This window comes from Onychostruthus taczanowskii, unplaced genomic scaffold (genome assembly GCF_017590055.1).
Source record: "Onychostruthus taczanowskii isolate IOZ18803 unplaced genomic scaffold, ASM1759005v1 scaffold144, whole genome shotgun sequence".
Lineage (NCBI taxonomy): Eukaryota > Metazoa > Chordata > Aves > Passeriformes > Passeridae > Onychostruthus > Onychostruthus taczanowskii.
The window spans coordinates 606,054-624,154 of NW_024498619.1; the positions used below are offsets into that span (position 1 = coordinate 606,054).

Sequence of the window (18,101 nt, forward strand, 5' to 3'; positions counted from 1 at the left end):
AGCCCTGTTAAAAAGAAAAGGCCAAAATTCCCATAAGTGAACCCAGAGGACGTGGCCTTTTTCACGCAGAGCTGTGGCTCGGGAGGTCATTTTGGGAGTGATTTTATTGCTGATCCAAAGGCAAAGGGAGGAATCCCACCCAGCCGTGTCCATGGGGTGCTCTGCTGTCTTCAAACTGTTAATTAATCCCCGTGTTTGATAGCAGGGACCATTGATTTAATGACCAGCCATGCCTTCATCAGCTGAACAATCCCCCAGGATAACCAGCGGGCCGTTCAATCCCTATCAAATACTCATAAAAACCCTCAGCTCCCTGAGAGCTGCGGGAAGGACGGACCCAGCCAGGCCACCAGCAGTGCCACAAGAATGTCACTGCTCTCAGGGAGGGCTGATGGAGCAGCCTGGGCCCTCCTGAGCCATCCCACGTCCCAGGGAATGCAGGTTTGGGTGTTTTCCAGGGAACGTTGCTCATCCATGCCTCCAGCTGACCAGAGCTTCCTCCAAAGGAGCCTTCCACAGGAGCTGGGGCTGCCACAGGATCCCTGGCAGTGTCCCAGGCTGGACAGGGCTGGAAGGGCAGGCACTGGGTGGGCTCCGAGGTCCCAACCCAAACCATTCCAGGACTCCTGAGCCAGGAGAAAAGCATCCCTGGGTTTGGGCTCCCTGGGCCGAAGCAGCCTGGGGAAGGAGGTCAGTGCCAGGCTGCCAGCTGAACCTGGAACTGCAGAGGCAGCAAAAAGTGCAGTTTGCCACTGAGATCCTCCCCAGAGCTGGTGGATTCTGGAGCAGCCCCTCTGTGGGAAGGGGAGGCAGGGGCAGAGCAGCTCCTCTCGGTGCACGGCTGCTCTGCTCTGGGGGAGCTGGGGGAGACAGCAGCAGCATCCTCCCCAGAAATATCTGCTCCCTGTTTGGGAGTCAGCAAGGAAAAAAAGAAACGAGCCAGAAACTTCTTTCTAAAAGTTGCAGCTTTAAAACCATCTGTAAGCAGGAGAGGGAGCGTTTGAAGAGCTCGCCCTCTGTACACAGGCAAAGCCCTGGAAATCCGATAATAATTCCTGCCAGGTGAGGATTTGCAGCCTGGAAATGCAGGTTTGAAGCACTTGCACTCCAGCAGAGCCCTTCTCCTCTGTGCCACGGGCCGTGGCTCCGGGGCAGGGGGGCCAGGCTCTGCAGGAGCTGCCTCACATCCAGCTGGGTCTGCTGCTCGGGATTTAGGGAGGCTTTTCTCAATCCCTCCTTGTTTCTCCCTCACAGAACAGGAGAGGTGGACAGGATGAACACCGAGGTGCCAAGGACCTGCCTTGCATTCCACGATTGTGGGAAAATCTGCCTTTATCCACAATTTCTGGAGCCCTGCTCCTCCAAAAGCAGGCCTCTCCCTACATCCAGTCATCCTCCTGCTTTGGGAAAATTGCTGACCGGGCATCATGGAGATAAAACTGTGACAAAAAGGAAAGAGAGCAGGGAAGAACTGGAAAATATGAAGCTGGAAATAACCAGGGATCCCAGCATCCTGGAATGGTCTGGGAAGGGATCTTAAATCCCATTTCACTCCACTGTTCCATGGGCAGGGACACCTCCCACTGTCCCAGGTGCTCCAGCCCCAGTGTCCAGCCTGGCCTTGGGCACTGCCAGGGATGCAGGGGCAGCCCCAGCTGCTCTGGGCACTCAGGGCCTGGCAGGGAAGAGCTCCATCCCAGTGCTGGATCCACAGTGAGCCTCCTTCCCCTCAGCCCCCTGCCCCTGTGTGTCCCTGCCTCCCCTGAGCATCCCGTGCCTTCCCAGCGGGGGAAGCTCCCCTCGGGAAACTTCTGCCAAAAGCAAAGTGGAAAAGGATTCTGATGCACGGCACCTGAGTTTTGGCAAGGAGGAAGGTTTCTCAGGAGACTCCTGAGTGCCAGTTGCTGCTGCTGCCAGCAGAGCTTTGCCCAAGCACCGGTGGGACACGGCAGAACTTCATCCTTTAACATTCTGCCTTCATTCCTAAACTATCGATGCTGCACTTTGCTGGGAAATGTCAGAACAAAATAAGTAATACCTGCAATTTATTCGGGTGACATTTCAACAATACAGATTTGGAGATTACAACCCGCAGCCCGACGCTGTTACGCTGAGTGGGGAGATTTGCTGGATTTACATAATGGGGCTGTGTAATGAATATTTATAGAATGCGAGCATTTACATAATGACTGCAAGTTAAACATGCACAATAAAGATTCCAGGCCAATAATTTACGGACTAAGTTTAAAAATCACCTTGAAATGCATTTTATTTTTATTCCTATGAAAGGTTCAATTTATCTCTTGTTCAGAAAAATTGAATCCGACCTCATGCGAGTCGAGGCTGCGTTGATGTAAATCATGATCATATCCTGGAATTAGTCTACATTGAGTCATTTGTATTCAGAGATTTCAGTTCCTTATCTTTTAGCAGCAGCTTCGACAAACAATTTGAGAATATTCTAAATATGCTTGGTTAATATAATTTAGTGCTGGATGGGAGAAGCGCTGCCTGCCTGGGAGCCTCATTAGTGCCGCTGGGAATTACAGGCAGAACGGGCAGGAATTAGCAAGCGCAGATGAGCGGAGGCAGGAGGGAGGTGAGGGCTGCAGGCAGAATACCAACCAGGGCACGGGGGCTGGATGGAGCCAGGCTGTGCTGGGAAGGGCACCACACGTTAAAGAGACTGTTGGGTAAGAACAGCGAAGAAGTTTGACCCCAAAAGATGGTTTGCTTTAATTTCCATTAAAACCGCCTGGGAGTGAATGTTCCTGTATGACACGGGACCTTCTTGCTGCCTCTGGGGCACAGAGCAGCCCCTGCCAGCCCCGGGCTTGCTCCCATCACCTCACCTGGCAGGAGTGCTGAGCAGGAGCCCTTTGGAGCCTGTGCTCTCCTCTGCACACCCAGCTGTGTCTGTGACTCCCCAGGGACACCCACCGGGATGGAAGTGTGCAGGCTGGGCTTGGATGGGGCTTGGAGCAAGCAGCACATCCGGGGGGGGTCACTGAAAGCCCTTCTGGCTCCCTGCTTTAATTCCCAGTTTCATTAGGGTTGGGAAGCCCCTCTGAGCCCCCGGATCCAGCCGTGTCCCCAGGTGCCACCTCTTCCTTTTGCCTGAGCTCCAGATGAGGATGCTCTGCCTCCCCCCCAGCCCCTGCTGCAGCCTGAGTGCAACAATTCTCCTTTTCTCCTCCTCCCTCTCCAGGAACATCACCCCAGCTCCTTTCTGCAGCCACTCAAATGCTTTAAGCCATTAATCCAAAGTATCGCCAGGGCTTCCAATAAAATTTCATTTGACATTTAGTTAAAATCCATTTTCTGCTACAACTGAATTTTTCCTCTAGTCCCTTGATGGACACTTCAAGCCGAATTCATTGTCATTGTTCTAAAGGTCAAAAGTGAGGGTTTTTTCCCAGATCTTGCTTTGTAGAGCCAACTGTTCCTCAGGATGATGAGAGGCTGTGCAGCCCACGGAACCCTTGCCTGTAATTACACGGATTTTACACAGGCTGGGGGAGCAGAGCAATCCCTCACTGCAAAGCCAGCTCTGACTGCAGAGCCCCAGTGACAGAGGCAGTGCCAGTCCTGCCTGGGACAGAGCTGGGGAGAACAAAATCCTCATTTCCAGAGCAGGGATCTCCCCAGAGCCCCTGCTTTGCTCACAGGGAGCAGCTGCAGTGGCCCTGACATCAGCCAAAACCTTTCCTTTCAGAGTGCTATGAGGAGCCAGAGGGAGACATGGAAATATCAAACAGCAGGAACGCTTTCAGTTGCCATTTTGTTCACAATTTTTCATGCACATCATTTATTTCATTCAGCAAAACCATTCTGATAAACTGTATCGTGGAGTAATGGTTCAGTGGTGTGGAATGCTGGAATATCCCGAGGGAGGGACCCACCAGGATCATAGATCCCAACCCTGACACCCCAAAAACCCCACCTGCAACAGCAGAAGAAATGACAGTAAACTAAACCAACTGCATGCCCTGTTCCTTGTTTAACTCATGTTTCCCATTCCTAGGGAGCCCCGTGTGCTCCTCATTTCATCCTAGCTGGGATTTTACCTGGAATTGTTTGATCCCTGACTGTGATTACAACACCTGTAAGGACACAGGTCCACATTCAGGGTGCTCTGCCCTCATTCCTGTGTTATGGTGATGCCTCAAGTTTTAGCATTGATATTTCCCAGACTCTGCACTGCATTGGTGTACAACTCTGCACTTCATGTAAATGTCAGCAGCTCTCCTCACAGCTCAGGCACACAGAACAATCCTTTTCCAGCCCAGAACCAAGGACAGCGCTGCAGCTTCAGCCCAAAAAGTGCAAAAACAGTGAATGGAGGAGAGCAACCCTGGAGGGTGGGACTGCAGAACCTGGGGCTGGAATTGGGCAATGAACCCCAATATGGAAATGGACCAAAACTGACAAAAGGGTGAAAACTCCTGACCTATTGTACATCTTGGGCTCTTGCACTGCCCAGGTGTATCCTTTGAGGCTTTTTAATAAACCCCCCTTTTCTCCTGTAGCCCTGCCCAGGTGTATCCTTTGAAGCCTTTTAATAAATCCCCCTTTTCTCCTGTAGCCCTGCCCAGGTGTATCCTTTGAAGCCTTTTAATAAATCCCCCTTTTCTCCTGTAGCCCTGCCCAGGTGTATCCTTTGAGGCCTTTTAATAAATCCCACTTTTCTGCTGTAGCCCTGTCTAGGTGTATCCTTTGAAGCCTTTTAATAAATCCCCCCTTTTCTCCTGTAGCCCTGCCCAGGTGTATCCTTTGAAGCCTTTTAATAAATCCCCCTTTTCTCCTGTAGCCCTGCCCAGGTGTATCCTTTGAGGCCTTTTAATAAATCCCACTTTTCTGCTGTAGCCCTGTCTAGGTGTATCCTTTGAAGCCTTTTAATAAATCCCCCCTTTTCTCCTGTAGCCCTGCCCAGGTGTATCCTTTGAAGCCTTTTAATAAATCCCCCTTTTCTCCTGTAGCCCTGCCCAGGTGTATCCTTTGAGGCCTTTTAATAAATCCCCCTTTTCTCCTGTATCCCTGCCCAGAGGTGTCCCAGGAGCCCCCCAAGGCCCATGCCAGCCCTGCTGCCCCAGCCCTGCTGCCCAGAGCCTGGCTGGGCACAGCTGCTGTCCCTGTGCCCCTGCCCAGGCACTCACCAGAGGGGGAGATGTGTCTCCAGGAGATGGAGGGCTCGGGTTTGCCCGTGGCCAGGCACACCAGGGTGACGTTGCTGCCCTCGTTCACCACGATGTCGCTGGAGATCCGGAATATCTTGGGAGAGACTGCAACGACAGGGACAGGGATGTCAGGGGGCTCGGGGCCACCAGCAGGGACACAACACACACGGGGGCCCAAGGGACACTGCAGACCCTCCTTCAGGGCAGCACAGCCCCCTCCATCGCAGCCCAGGGGCTCAGCCCTGGCTTCCAAACCCACAACCAGCAATTTCCTGTGGATTTCCAGGAGCTGCGGGAGAGCTCCTGGAAGGTGGATGCTCCTGCTGCAGGGAAGGCTGAGCTCGCTCCTGGCAGTTCGCAGAGAAGCCAAAATTGGGTTTTTCTGGTACTTTTAAAAATTAACGGTGCTGTTCCAGCCACTCCGCGTGCACCTGGAGAAGCCGAGCTGCTCGCAGAGAGGACTAAAACACGTTTATTTTACTGTTTCCTCTTGCTCTGGGGCTCGTCCATTCCCCTAACCCAAGTGCCTGTCCAGCTGGGGCTTTTCTCTCCCTGCTTTTGCCCCAGTGCCCTGGCTGAGCCCGTGGCTGTGCCTGTACTGCCCTCGGGGCTGGAGGGCAGAGCTGCCCTGGGCACAGCCCAGCTGGGCGCTGTGGCATCTCCCCTCCTGCTGCTCCTTTCCTGAGCACACACTGGAAGGAGCTGGGGTCAGACAGACTTCAGCAAGCTGGGGATTCTCGTTCCCGGTGCTCGTGCCTCTGCACGTGTGAGCAAAGCCACCGAAAGTCTGTGGGGAGTATTTCTAATTAGCAGAGAAACTCTGTCCTCAGGGAGAGGCGTGGGCAGGGCTGACCCCGCTTCCCCTGCCCCAGAATCACAAACACCTTCAGGACTTGGGATTTTGGGCTGCATCCCCAGCTCCCAGTGCTGATTTGATGTTTTTCCCAATTCCCTAAGGAGGCACAGGGGGAGAGGAGATGCTGCTCTCAGCAGCTCCACTGCCCCTTTCCTCCGGGCTGGAATTAGTGTCCAGCCCACCTGTGCCACTGCTCCTGCAGCTCTGGCTGGAGCTGGAGTCAGCAAAACACCTTCCAGAACATTCCTGAGCCCCACTGAGGGATCCTGAGCAGCTCCTTCCATGTCACACCTTCCCTGACGGGGTGCCCAGGGCTGGCACAGCAGGACTGCAGCTTTGGGCACACAGGGGGAATTTGCTCCTGCAAACGTTCGTTGTGCTCCTTCCTGTGAATCCCAGCGTTGAACACCCAAAGGAGGAACCAACACCATCAGCTCTCCTCCTGCAGCTGTTTGGAGCCTTGGGATGGCAGAGCCCAATCCCAGCTGGCAGCACTGCATCCAGCAGCTGGAACTGGGCAACACCAGCCTGGTTTGGGCTGGAAGGGATCTTAAATCCCATTTCACTCCACTGTTCCATGGCAGGGACACTGCCACTGCCCCAGCTGCTCCAGCCCCAGTGTCCAGCCTTGGGCACTGCCAGGGATCCAGGGGCAGCCACAGCTGCTCTGGGAATTCCATCCCAGTCCCTACCCATCCTACCAGGGAACAATTCTTAATTCCCAATGTTCCATCCATCCCTGCCCTCTGGCAGTGGGAGCCATTCCCTGTGTCCTGTCCCTGCATGCCTTGTCCCCAGTCCCTCTCCAGCTCTCCTGGAGCCCCTCCAGGCCCTGCCAGGGGCTCTGAGCTCTCCCTGGATCCTTCTCCTCTCCAGGTGAGCACCCCCAGCTCTCCCAGCCTGGCTCCAGAGGGGCTCCAGCCCTGCACCGGCTCTCAGAGGGGCACAAACCCTCCCCAGGTTGTGCTGAAGCCACGCAGATCTGACCCACAAGAAATGTGCAGGCTTTTGTTGCATTTTGGGGCTTCCCACCAGGAACTTTCCAGTCTTTCTGAGGGGAGATTGGAGCTGTGACATGGTAGAAGGTGGAGAATTTTCCAAACTTACAGAGTGCAGATTAGGTGATTTCCTCTTAAGGACGAGCTTTGTTCCACTCCTAATTGACTGGGCTCTCCTTTAATCCGGGCTTTACAGTGAGGAAATTAAATCAAACCTTGTTGAAGATGTCTGTAAGTTTCGTTACAATGACACTGAGCAGGTCACAGCACTGATGCATTTCCAAAATAGAATTAGAAAAGAAATGAATCTGCGAGGTCCATTAATTAAAATAACCCCCAAATAAGCAGAGAGCTGCACAGTGTAATCCTGTCAAATGACAGAAGTGATACAGTCTGATCTGGGGCTCATGGCAAACCGTGGATGTTATTGCTGGCACTGATTTCCCAGGAACATCGTCCTGCCAGGGACAGAAATTGGCTCCCACTGCATTTCTGGAGCCTCACAGTTTGAGACAAATCAGAATTTCTGCGGTATCAGTATGCTGCTAATTTTTCTGCTATTTACTGGCTGATAGGGATCATTACATTCAGATCACTAAAATCTGTGGAATTTATTAATTATGTCTCAAATATATGTGCAGCATCACAATGGAATGTTAATATTTATTAGGAATTAAAAAAATGTTTGTTTTGCATCCGTATTTCTTCCCACACCTCTAAAGACTCTGATCTAGGAGCAGATTTGGCATTTAAAATCTGCTCTGCTGAGCCTGGAGTGCACATTAAACCCATCACAGAGCTGCTCCCCACTTCAGCAGCTCATGCCTCCCACCCAGATCACGTGGAGCTGTGAAGGTCAGGGGAAAAATTAAATAAAGCAGCAAATAAACATTTATTCAGAAAATGGATTAAGGGAAGGCCAGAGAAATGAGATAATAAACAAGGAGGAAAGAGGAATTAAAAATTAAAAATTACTCCCAAGTAAATTTGGTGCAGGGGTCCAACATGGAAAGTGCTTTGCAGTCATCTGTTTTTTTCTTTTTTAATGTTAAATTAAAACATGAACTTAATGTTTTAAAGTAAACCCTTCCCTTTTTGCACAATGTTTTTAATTTGAACCTTCCCTTTTTGGACAGGATGTGTGACCACAGGCCTGGGGAGCAGCTGCAGGGGGAAGACTGAGGGAACCAGGGATGTTCAGCCGTGGGGAAAGATGCTCAGGAGGGACCTGAGCTCACCTGGTCCCAGGATTTGCAGGATTCAAGCAGGTGGAGAGCCCTTGCTAAATGCTAAATGCTAAATGCTAAATGCAGCCCAGTGTCTTGGGTTGGAGTTGTTTGTCAGGGGTGTGACTCAGGAGGTCCTGGCTGGGCTGACAGCCCCCACAGTTCCACAGGGGGTTCCACGGTGAATGCCACGATGAGCTCCACAAGTCCACAAGGGATTCCACAAGGAATTCCACAATGAATTCTACAGTGAATTAAGGGATTCCACAATGAATTCCAGAATTCCACAAGGGATTCCACAAAGGGATTCCACAAGGAATTCCACAAGGAATTCCACAATGAATTCCACAAGTCCACAAGGGATTCCACAAGGAATTCCACAATGAATTCTACAGTGAATTCCACAAGGAATTCCACAATGAAATCCACAATGAATTCCACAAGGGATTCCACAATTCCACAAGGGATTCCACAAGGAATTCCACAAGGAAATCCACAAGGGATTCCACAATGAATTCCACAATTCCACAAGGGATTCCACAAGGAATTCCACAATGATTTCCACAAGGGATTCCACAAAGGGATTCCACAAGGAATTCCACAAGGAATTCCACAATGAATTCCACAATTCCACAAGGGATTCCACAAGGAATTCCACAATGAAATCCACAAGAGATTCCACAATGAATTCCACAATTCCACAAGGGATTCCACAAGGAATTCCACAATGAAATCCACAAGAGATTCCACAATGAATTCCACAATTCCACAAGGAATTCCACAATGAAATCCACAAGGGACTCCACAATGAATTCCACAATTCCACAAGGGATTCCACAATGAATTCCACAGTGAATTCCACAAAGGAATTCCACAGTGAATTCCACAGTGAATTCCACAATGAATTCCACAATTCCACAAGCGATTCCACAATGAATTCCACAATGAATTCCACAGTGAATTCCACGATGAATTCCACAATGAATTCCACGAGGGATTCCACAGTGAACTCCACAAGGAATTCCACACTTCCCTGCAGCAGCACCCCCCTGGCAGCAGCAGGAGCTGCCCCGGCCGTGGGGGTGGCTGTCCCCTCCCTCCTGAGCCCCCAGGGCTGCCCTGACACCCTGGGGACCCTCCTGGGCTGAGCTGCCTGCTGGAGGGGCTGGAAGAGCAGGGGAGCCCTGGGTTCCTCTCAGGGACAGGATAAAATTGATTTCATCAGCGTGGGGAATAGCTGGAAATCACTGCCAGGACACAGGAAACAGATTCTTGCTCTTCTTTTTATAATTGGCATAATAATTGGTTTTTATGAGAAATCCATCGAAAAATTAAGATGTGCTTATGAGGGTGATTAAGCTGCACTCTCGCTGAGAATCCTCAGCCTTCCCTGCCCCAAACCCCCCTCTCTGCCTCACGGGCTCAGGAATTTCAGCCTGGCAGGAAAACCCCAAATTCCCATTCTTTCCTTCTCCTGTTCTTCCCACTGTAATCAGAAGGATGAAGCAACTTGTGCCTGGAAAACCACACACAGCCAGAAGAGCCAAACCATGGAGTTGTGGAATCATTAAGGCTGGAAAAGAGCTCTAAGAACATCATGCCCAACCATCATTTTGAGGGGGGAGAAAAGGGGAAAACACAACATGTAATCAAAGGAAAGATTTGAGGAAAAAACCAAACCCAATGCAGGTTGCAATGGAATAGTTAAATACGGTTAAAATGGTTCAAAATGTCAGGACTGCAGAGATTCCCCCTAAAAGCTGCACTGTGCAAGGCTCACTCTGCCAGGTGAAGGTCCTGGGCTGCAAAATCCAGAATTGCCATCGAGGAGCTGCTTGGAATGCTCCCAGAAACTGAACTGCTTCAGGGGTGAAACCTGCCCAGATTTCACCAAGGTTTCCAAATTATTTCTGTGATGAAATCCCAGCCTGGTTTGGGTGTGAAGGACCTCAAATCCCACCCAGGGCCACCCCTGCCATGGCAGGGACACGGCCACTGTCCCAGCTGCTCCAGCCCCAGTGTCCAGCCTGGCCTTGGGCAGTGCCAGGGATCCAGGGGCAGCCACAGCTGCTCTGGGAATTCCATCCGAGTCCCTGCCCGCCCTGCCAGGAACAATTCCTCATTCCCAGTATCCCATCCATCCCTGCCCTCTGGCAGTGGGAGCCATTCCCTGGGTCCTGTCCCTCCAGCCCTGGTGAAATAAATCCTCCACCTGCCTGGCAAACCCAGGCACTGTTTCCACCCTCAGCCCTGGAAATTACTCTGATCCTCTGAACACTGAATGCCACACCCCAAATCCCTGATTTTAAACTAAAACCAACCCTAAACATCTCCAAGAATGATTTCCAGCAAACTCCTTTGTGTAGTTGAGCATCTTGCATCCTAAGTATCGATCATAAAGAAAGATAATTGTGCTTTTTAGGGTAGTAACATTTTTTATCAATACTGAAAATTGCTCTGGTTTTCATACTTTTTATATTTTTTTCATTTCATACTCAGATGAGCTCAATATTTACAGAGCAGTGAAATGCCCCCACCACAAACAGCATTTCCAGAGTGTGTTGAGCACAGGTTTTAAATCAGGAGAGCTTTTGAGCCCCCAGCCTGTGCTGGCACCAGCCCTCCCCTCTGACAATCAGTCACCAGCGGGGACAGCTCCCAACCCTTTTGCTTTTGCATTTCCATGATTAGTTCCTCAAGGCACTTTGATTGAAGAGCGTTGCCTAAAGGTCTCCACCTCCTCCTAATTAAACACAATTTGTCTCAAACACAGCAGCTTTGGCAAAGTGGGGCTGAGGAAATAAATGATGGGTGGGCTGGGAAGAGAAATGGTTTCATCTCCAGCCTTCATTTATTTCCAATTGCTGTCAGCGCCGAGGCGTGACAAAAGGTCTCACAAAAGTGGCACTTCCTGAGTTTGGGAGGAATCTGTTCCCTCTTTGATACCCCTGGCAGTAACCTCATCTCTGTCAATTCGTGGGGACCATTGGTGCCCAGGACTTTATCTTCACCTCTTTGCTGTGGTCAGCTTATCTGGGACCAAGCTGAGGACATTGTCAGGGTGTGAGTGGAGAAGGAACAATCCTGTTTGGGAATTCTGGGCCACTGGGGTGAGACCTGAGTCTGTGTCTCTCCACCTTTGCTCCTGCCAGGGCACCTCAGCTGGAGAGTGTCTCACTGGGACACTCCTAGCACCTCAGCTCATTGGGACACTCCTGGGCACCTCAGCTCACTGGGACACTCCTGGGCACCTCAGCTGCCCACTGGGACACTCCTGGGCACCTCAGCTCACTGGGACACTCCTGGCACCTCAGCTGCCCACTGGGACAATCCTGGGCACCTCAGCTCACTGGGACACTCCTGGCACCTCAGCTCACTGGGACAATCCTGGGCACCTCAGCTGTCCACTGGGACACTCCTGGGCACCTCAGTTCACTGGGACAATCCTGGGCACCTCAGCTCACTGGGACACTCCTGGGCACCTCAGCTGTCCACTGGGACACTTGGCACCTCAGCTGCCCACTGGGACAATCCTGGGCACCTCAGCTCACTGGGACACTCCTGGCACCTCAGCTCACTGGGACAATCCTGGGCACCTCAGCTGTCCACTGGGACACTCCTGGGCACCTCAGCTGCTCACTGGGACACTCCTGGGCACCTCAGCTGCCCACTGGGACACTCCTGGGCACCTCAGCTCACTGGGACACTCCTGGCACCTCAGCTGCCCACTGGGACAATCCTGGGCACCTCAGCTCACTGGGACACTCCTGGCACCTCAGCTCACTGGGACAATCCTGGGCACCTCAGCTGTCCACTGGGACACTCCTGGGCACCTCAGTTCACTGGGACAATCCTGGGCACCTCAGCTCACTGGGACACTCCTGGGCACCTCAGCTGCCCACTGGGACACTCCTGGGCACCTCAGTTCACTGGGACACTCCTGGGCACCTCAGCTCACTGGGACACTCCTGGACCACAGAGCATGAGGAGCAGGAGGTGCAGCTCAGCTTTTCCCACTCTCTGGAAAAGCTTTCAGACACTCCACAAGCTCCTTTCAGCGAGCAACACTCTGCAATCAGAGCTCTGCCAACTGTTTAATCATGGAAATGGAGCCAAAAAGTTCTAAAGGGCAAAAATGACGATAAAAAAAGCAACCTCCTGGTGTCTGGAGCCAAAGCCCTCCCAGCTGGGCACTGATTGCTGGCTGAGCAGGGCCCATTGCTGGGCTCATTAGCACCCAGGGCTGGGACAGGGCTCTGCAAAAGCAGGGATGGCTTTCCCTGCAGCATCAGCACGCAGGGTGAATTGTTTCCTGGGCACTGGCACTGCCCAGAGGAGCTGGGGCTGCCCCTGGAATGCCCAAGGCCAGGATGGATGGGGCTGAAGGGGAATGGTCATAACTGTGGAAACAAAGGTTAAAATAATACAAGGTTTGATCTGGTAACACCAGGGCTCCCCTGGACTCACAGCCTCACTGAGGCAAGACAAGACGAGTTCAGCCAGGGTAAGAAAGGGACAGTGGGTGGGGCAGGATGAACACTGGTCACTTAAACAGAGCCTGGATAAATCTGAATAAACCAGTGTGGGCATCTCTAAAGCTCCTGGGCCCAGGAGGCTCCCGAAGGTCTCTGGGATTGAGGAGCTGCAGAGTGAAAGAGGCCAGTGGAATAGCAGCAAAACCCATAAATGTCCCAGCACAGGGATCCCAGCAAACACCTCCACGCTGCCCAGGCTGCCAAAATCAGCCCAGCCCTTCCCTCCTGCTGGGCCCCCACCCCCCAGGCACACTGCCCTGCTCCTCCAGGAGGGGTCAAAAGCTGCTGGTATTGCATAAGGACACACACATTATCCCCTTAAAACCCCACTGTTCCCCTTTCCAGCCACAACCTAAATCCTGCAAGGTTCGATTTCCAGCCAGCAGCGAGAGCGCCACTGTTTGCTCAGCCAGAAAAGCAATAAAATGTAATAATTCAAAACAAACTCGCATTTCCCTTCCTTTATCCTCGCAGACAGAGGAAGAGCTGCACCCAGGCTGCTGGCTGCTGAAGGGGCTCTGCAAGTTTGGAGTCAGAAAACCAGGGAATTGTGGAATTCCTGGGTTGGAGGGGTCCCCAAGGATCACCAGTCCCAGCCCTGGCTTGCAGAGACACCCCAGTGATCCCACCCTGTGCTCCTGGAGCTCTGGCACTGCCCAGCACCCTCTGGGGAAAGAGTCTTTCCCTAAAATCCAACCTAAACCTCCCCTGGCCCAGCTCCAGCCAGCCCTGTCCCTGTCCCCAAGGCTGGAATTTGTACACTCAAACAGGGATGTGCCTTTAAACACAAGTTCCAACGTACGTGGGCAAAGGGATTTTCACTGAAGGATTCCTGCCACACAAGAAGTGCCAAGGAAAGAGTTCTAGACTGGAAAATTAGAGGTAAAACCTCATCACTGCTCCTTACAGGCAAAATGAGAATATTAGTGGGTTATGACAGGTAAACAGTGATATACCTGTTGCTGCTCATGCTGTCACAGGAACTAAATAAAAGAGCTGTAATGATTTGAGATGATTTCTTGTAACTCTGCATTTTTCCTTTTGGAGAACTCTACAGGTTCAGTCTCTCTCCAGCGAGCCTGAATGACAGATTTACATCGTATTCCCAAGATAGTTATTAAAATAATTTCCCTTGACAGTTCTCTGGCTGCATCACTCCCCCTTCTCTGCATCCCAGCCATATGGCTCTGCTTACTTCCCATTTTAAGCGTTTTGCTCTGATGTGAAAAGCAATTCCTGGTCCTTTCCTCTCAGCCCCAGCTCTCTCTAGAGCACAGCCCCACAGAATATTCGGAGCTGGAAGGGACCCCCAAGGACCACTGACTCCAGCTCCTCAGGGAATTCCACCACGGAGCTGCTGCAGGGCTGGAGCCAGGCTGGGAGAGCTGGGGGTGCTCCCCTGGAGAGGAGAAGGATCCAGGGAGGGGCTCCAGGAGAGCTGCAGGGCCAGCTGTGTTTGCAGCACTGCAGCGTGGGGATGCGGCTGCCACGCCCTTTGTGAACCTGCAGCTCAGTTACACAACTCCCTTTGGATGTCACCACCTGCCCTGTCCCTTTCTCCTCCCCTCACAGGGAAGGGACCCCCCCCCTCCCCACGGCCCCTCGGACCCTGATGTGATTTCCCGTGTGAAGCAGCTGCTCCTCCCTGTGAGAATTCCCTGTGAGCATTCCCTGTGAGCATTCCCTGCCCTGGGGGGTGGAATGTTCCCCACTGGGGCTGAGCCAGCAGCGGGAGGCGGGCAGCACCTGCCCAGCCCCAGCAGTGCCCCTCCAGAGCTGTGTGCCCTTTCCTGAGCTGTGCTGCTGCCCGGGCTCAGTGCACAGCCACCCTCACTGCTGAAGAGCTGCTCCTTCCCCTCACTTGTGTGTTTGATCTCTCCCGAGGCTCCTGTCTCTGTTGGATTCCACCCCATGGACCCCAGAGCCTTCTGAGATCCATGATGAAGGATTTGAAGGCTGCTGTCACAAGCACTGCGGTGTCACTGGCAAGCTGCACAGGTGTGTTCTGTGGTACCTCACCCCAGCCGTGCACTGCAATCCCCGCTGAGCCCCCCTGGGATGCCAGGGCCCCCCCAGGCTGGGGCTCCCTCTGCACAGGAGTTACTGACAGGCGTTTTTCAGCATCTTTGGAGCGGGCTGTGCACCCACCTGCAGCAGTCTGGTCTGGCGCTGTCTGATTTTTGAAAGGGGAAGGCAGGGCCAGCTGTGTTTGCAGCACTGCAGCGTGGGGATGCGGCTGCCACGCCCTGTGACCCTCCCCAGCAGGGAATTTAGGCTGGGCTTTGCTGGGTCAGCCCTAAAAATGAGTGCTGCTCGCTCAGCCCCTCTTGCCATGGGATGGTTTATGAGGTTGTGGCTCTCTGTGCTGAACACAAACACATCCTGAGCAAGGTTCCAGTCCTCCACTCAGTCCAAGGGAGGACAGCCTGCTTCCTTCCCTGGATTAAGTCAGTGCATACAAATTTATGCAGTATTTATTTTTGTTCTCACTACAAAGCCTAGAAATTAGTAATGATTATCTAACACTGAAACCTGGAATTGCTTTCCACATTATTAATTCCTCCCCCTGAGCTGCTGCAGAGCTGCCCCCATCCCACGGAAACGCGTGGGGAGTGGTGTGATTTAATCTTCCTGACATTCCAGCGACATGGGAACCGCTGGGATTAATGGGGATTAATGGCGTTATTAATATTCATATTCTACAGGCAGTCAGCAGTGAATTGCTGCCTGCCCAGCAGCTCGGGATGCCTCTGCAGGCAGCAAACTCTGCTCTGGTTTCTCTGCAGGAGAACGAGCTGGGCTCCAGGTTCTTCCCGAGGCCCTGGGGGTGGCTCTGAGCTTTCACAAGGAGAGGGACGTTTACCGTGCGGGTAAATCCCGCTCAGTTGGGATGTGGCGGCCGGGCCCGCCGGTGATGGCACAGCGGAGTCACAGAGGGAGCAGCATCCCCGCAGGGCTCCGCCGGGCTGACCCGGCCGGAGGAAACCGGCCCCTGAGCACCGGGAAATTCTCCAGCCGGGAATAGCAGCGCTGGGTCCAGGTGCTGTCCCGCGGGGTGACAGACCCAGCCCGACGGGCACCGGGGATGGGCACCGGGGACGGCCCCGCAGCAGAAACCCCTGCGGGTGAAAATGGGCACGGGCCCTGCGCGCTGCCCCCGTAAATCACCGGGTATTAATTAATTACCGGGTGATATCAATTACCGGGTATCAATTACAGGTATCAATTACCGGGTATTAATTGCCGGGTATTAATTACCGGGTGGTATCAATTACAGGGTATCAATTACAGGGTGGTATCAATTACCGGGTATCAATTACAGGTATCAATTACCGGATATTAATTGCCAGGTATTAATTACCAGGTGGTTTCAATTACAGGGTATCAATTACCAGGTGGTATCAATTACCGGGTATCAATTACAGGGTATCAATTACCGGGTATTAATTACCAGGTATTAATTACCGGGTGGTATCAATTACAGGGTATCAATTACAGGGTATCAATTTCCGGGTATTAATTGCCAGGTATTAATTACCGGGTGGTATCAATTACAGGGTATCAATTACAGGTATCAATTACCAGGTATTAATTACCAGGTATTAATTACCGGGTGGTATCAATTACAGGGTATCAATTACCGGGTGGTATCAATTACCGAGTACCAATTACAGAGTATCAATTACCGGGTATTAATTACCGGGTATTAATTACCGGGTAGTATCAATTACCGGGTGATATCAATTACCGGGTGGTATCAATTACCGGGTATCAATTACCCTGTTACTGGGGCCCCCAGTACCCAGGGATAAATCAAATCTGGGGGGTCTGCACTGGCAGCCAGGGGCTGGGCTGAGCACTGCAAACCCTGCCCAATTAGGGGCACAGTGCCCAGCTAATGACCCTGCCCAATTAGGGGCACAGTGCCCAGCTAATGACCCTGCCCAATTAGGGGCACAGTGCCCACCTAATGACCCTGCCCAATTTGGGGCACAGCACCCACCTAATGGCCCTGCCCAATTAGGGGCTCCTGTCCAGCTAATGACCCTGCCCTGGTCCCCGCAGAGCAGCTCTGTCCATTGGAGGGGAGAGTGACAGCCGGGGTTTTGCTGTGCCAGGGGGCACCCAGAAACAAAATAAAATTAAATTAAAATTAAATAAAATAATCTGTATTCTCTGAGCCACGACACCATGGCCTGGGCACCCATAAATAAATAAACAAATAAATAAATAAAATAAATCTGTATTCTCTGTGCCGGGACACCATGGCCTGGGTACCCAGAAATTATTAAATTAATAAATAAATAACTAAATAAAATCTCAGTTCTCTGTGCCAGGGCACCACGGCCTGGGCTCCTAGAAACTAATACATGAATGAATTAATAAATAAATAACTAAATAAATAAAACCTCTATTCTTTTTACTGGGTCACCATAGCCTCGACAATAAATGAATAAGCAAATAAAATCTGTATTCTCTGTGCTGGGGCACCATGGCCTGGGCACCCAGAAATGAATAAATGAATGTATTAATGAATGAATAAATAAATAAATAAATTCTCAATTCTCTGTGCCGGGGCACCATGGCCTGGGCAGCCAGAAATGAATAAATAAATAAATAAATAAATTCTCAATTCTCTGTGCCAGGGCACCATGGCCTGAGCATCCATAAACTAATAAATAAAAAACCAAACAAATAAATGAATAAAATCTGAATTCTCTGTGCCGGGGCACCATGGCCTGGGCACCCAGAAATGAATAAATGAATTTATAAATAAATAAACAGAATCTCTATTCTCTGTGCTGGGGCACAACAGCCTCGGCACCCAGAAAAGAATAAATGAATAAAGAAATAAGTAAAATCTCAATCAGCTCACCGTAATGGAAAGTTAAAAGCCACTCAGCACATTCTGCTGGCCCAGCCACTGCTGGGGCCAGGATTCCCCTGGACACAGAGGCTGAGGGCCAGGAGCCCCGGTGGGACTGGTTAAACTGCACTTTGTGCTTTGTCACCCCTGGACAGTGACTCCAGCGGGAATTCCTCAGTGTGAGCCAGAGGAGAGAGCCACAGGACAGCCCTGAGAGCCTTTGGGGTGCCCAGAGTGACCCAAAGGGAGCCCAGCACACACACAAACCCCAGAACCACGGCACCCCACTCGGGCTGGGCTGGGGGGGACCTCAGAGCCACCCAGTGCCACCCTGCCACGGCAGGAACACTGCCACTGTCCCAGGTGCTCCAGCCCCAGTGTCCAGCCTGGCCTTGGGCACTGCCAGGGATCCAGGGGCAGCCCCAACTGCTCCGGGAAATTT

General features: G+C 52.0%; 1 protein-coding gene across 2 annotated transcripts in view; it reads right to left on the minus strand.

Annotated features, from left to right (window-relative positions):
* NEGR1 (neuronal growth regulator 1) overlaps window positions 1-18,101 on the minus strand; it is a 189,211-nt gene that overhangs the window by 71,357 nt on the left and 99,753 nt on the right. For both annotated transcript variants that reach the window (XM_041398351.1, XM_041398352.1), the window contains exon 3: window positions 5,157-5,282. In XM_041398351.1, the coding sequence (XP_041254285.1) occupies window positions 5,157-5,282 (126 nt within the window). The remainder of the gene's footprint in view (window positions 1-5,156; window positions 5,283-18,101) is intronic.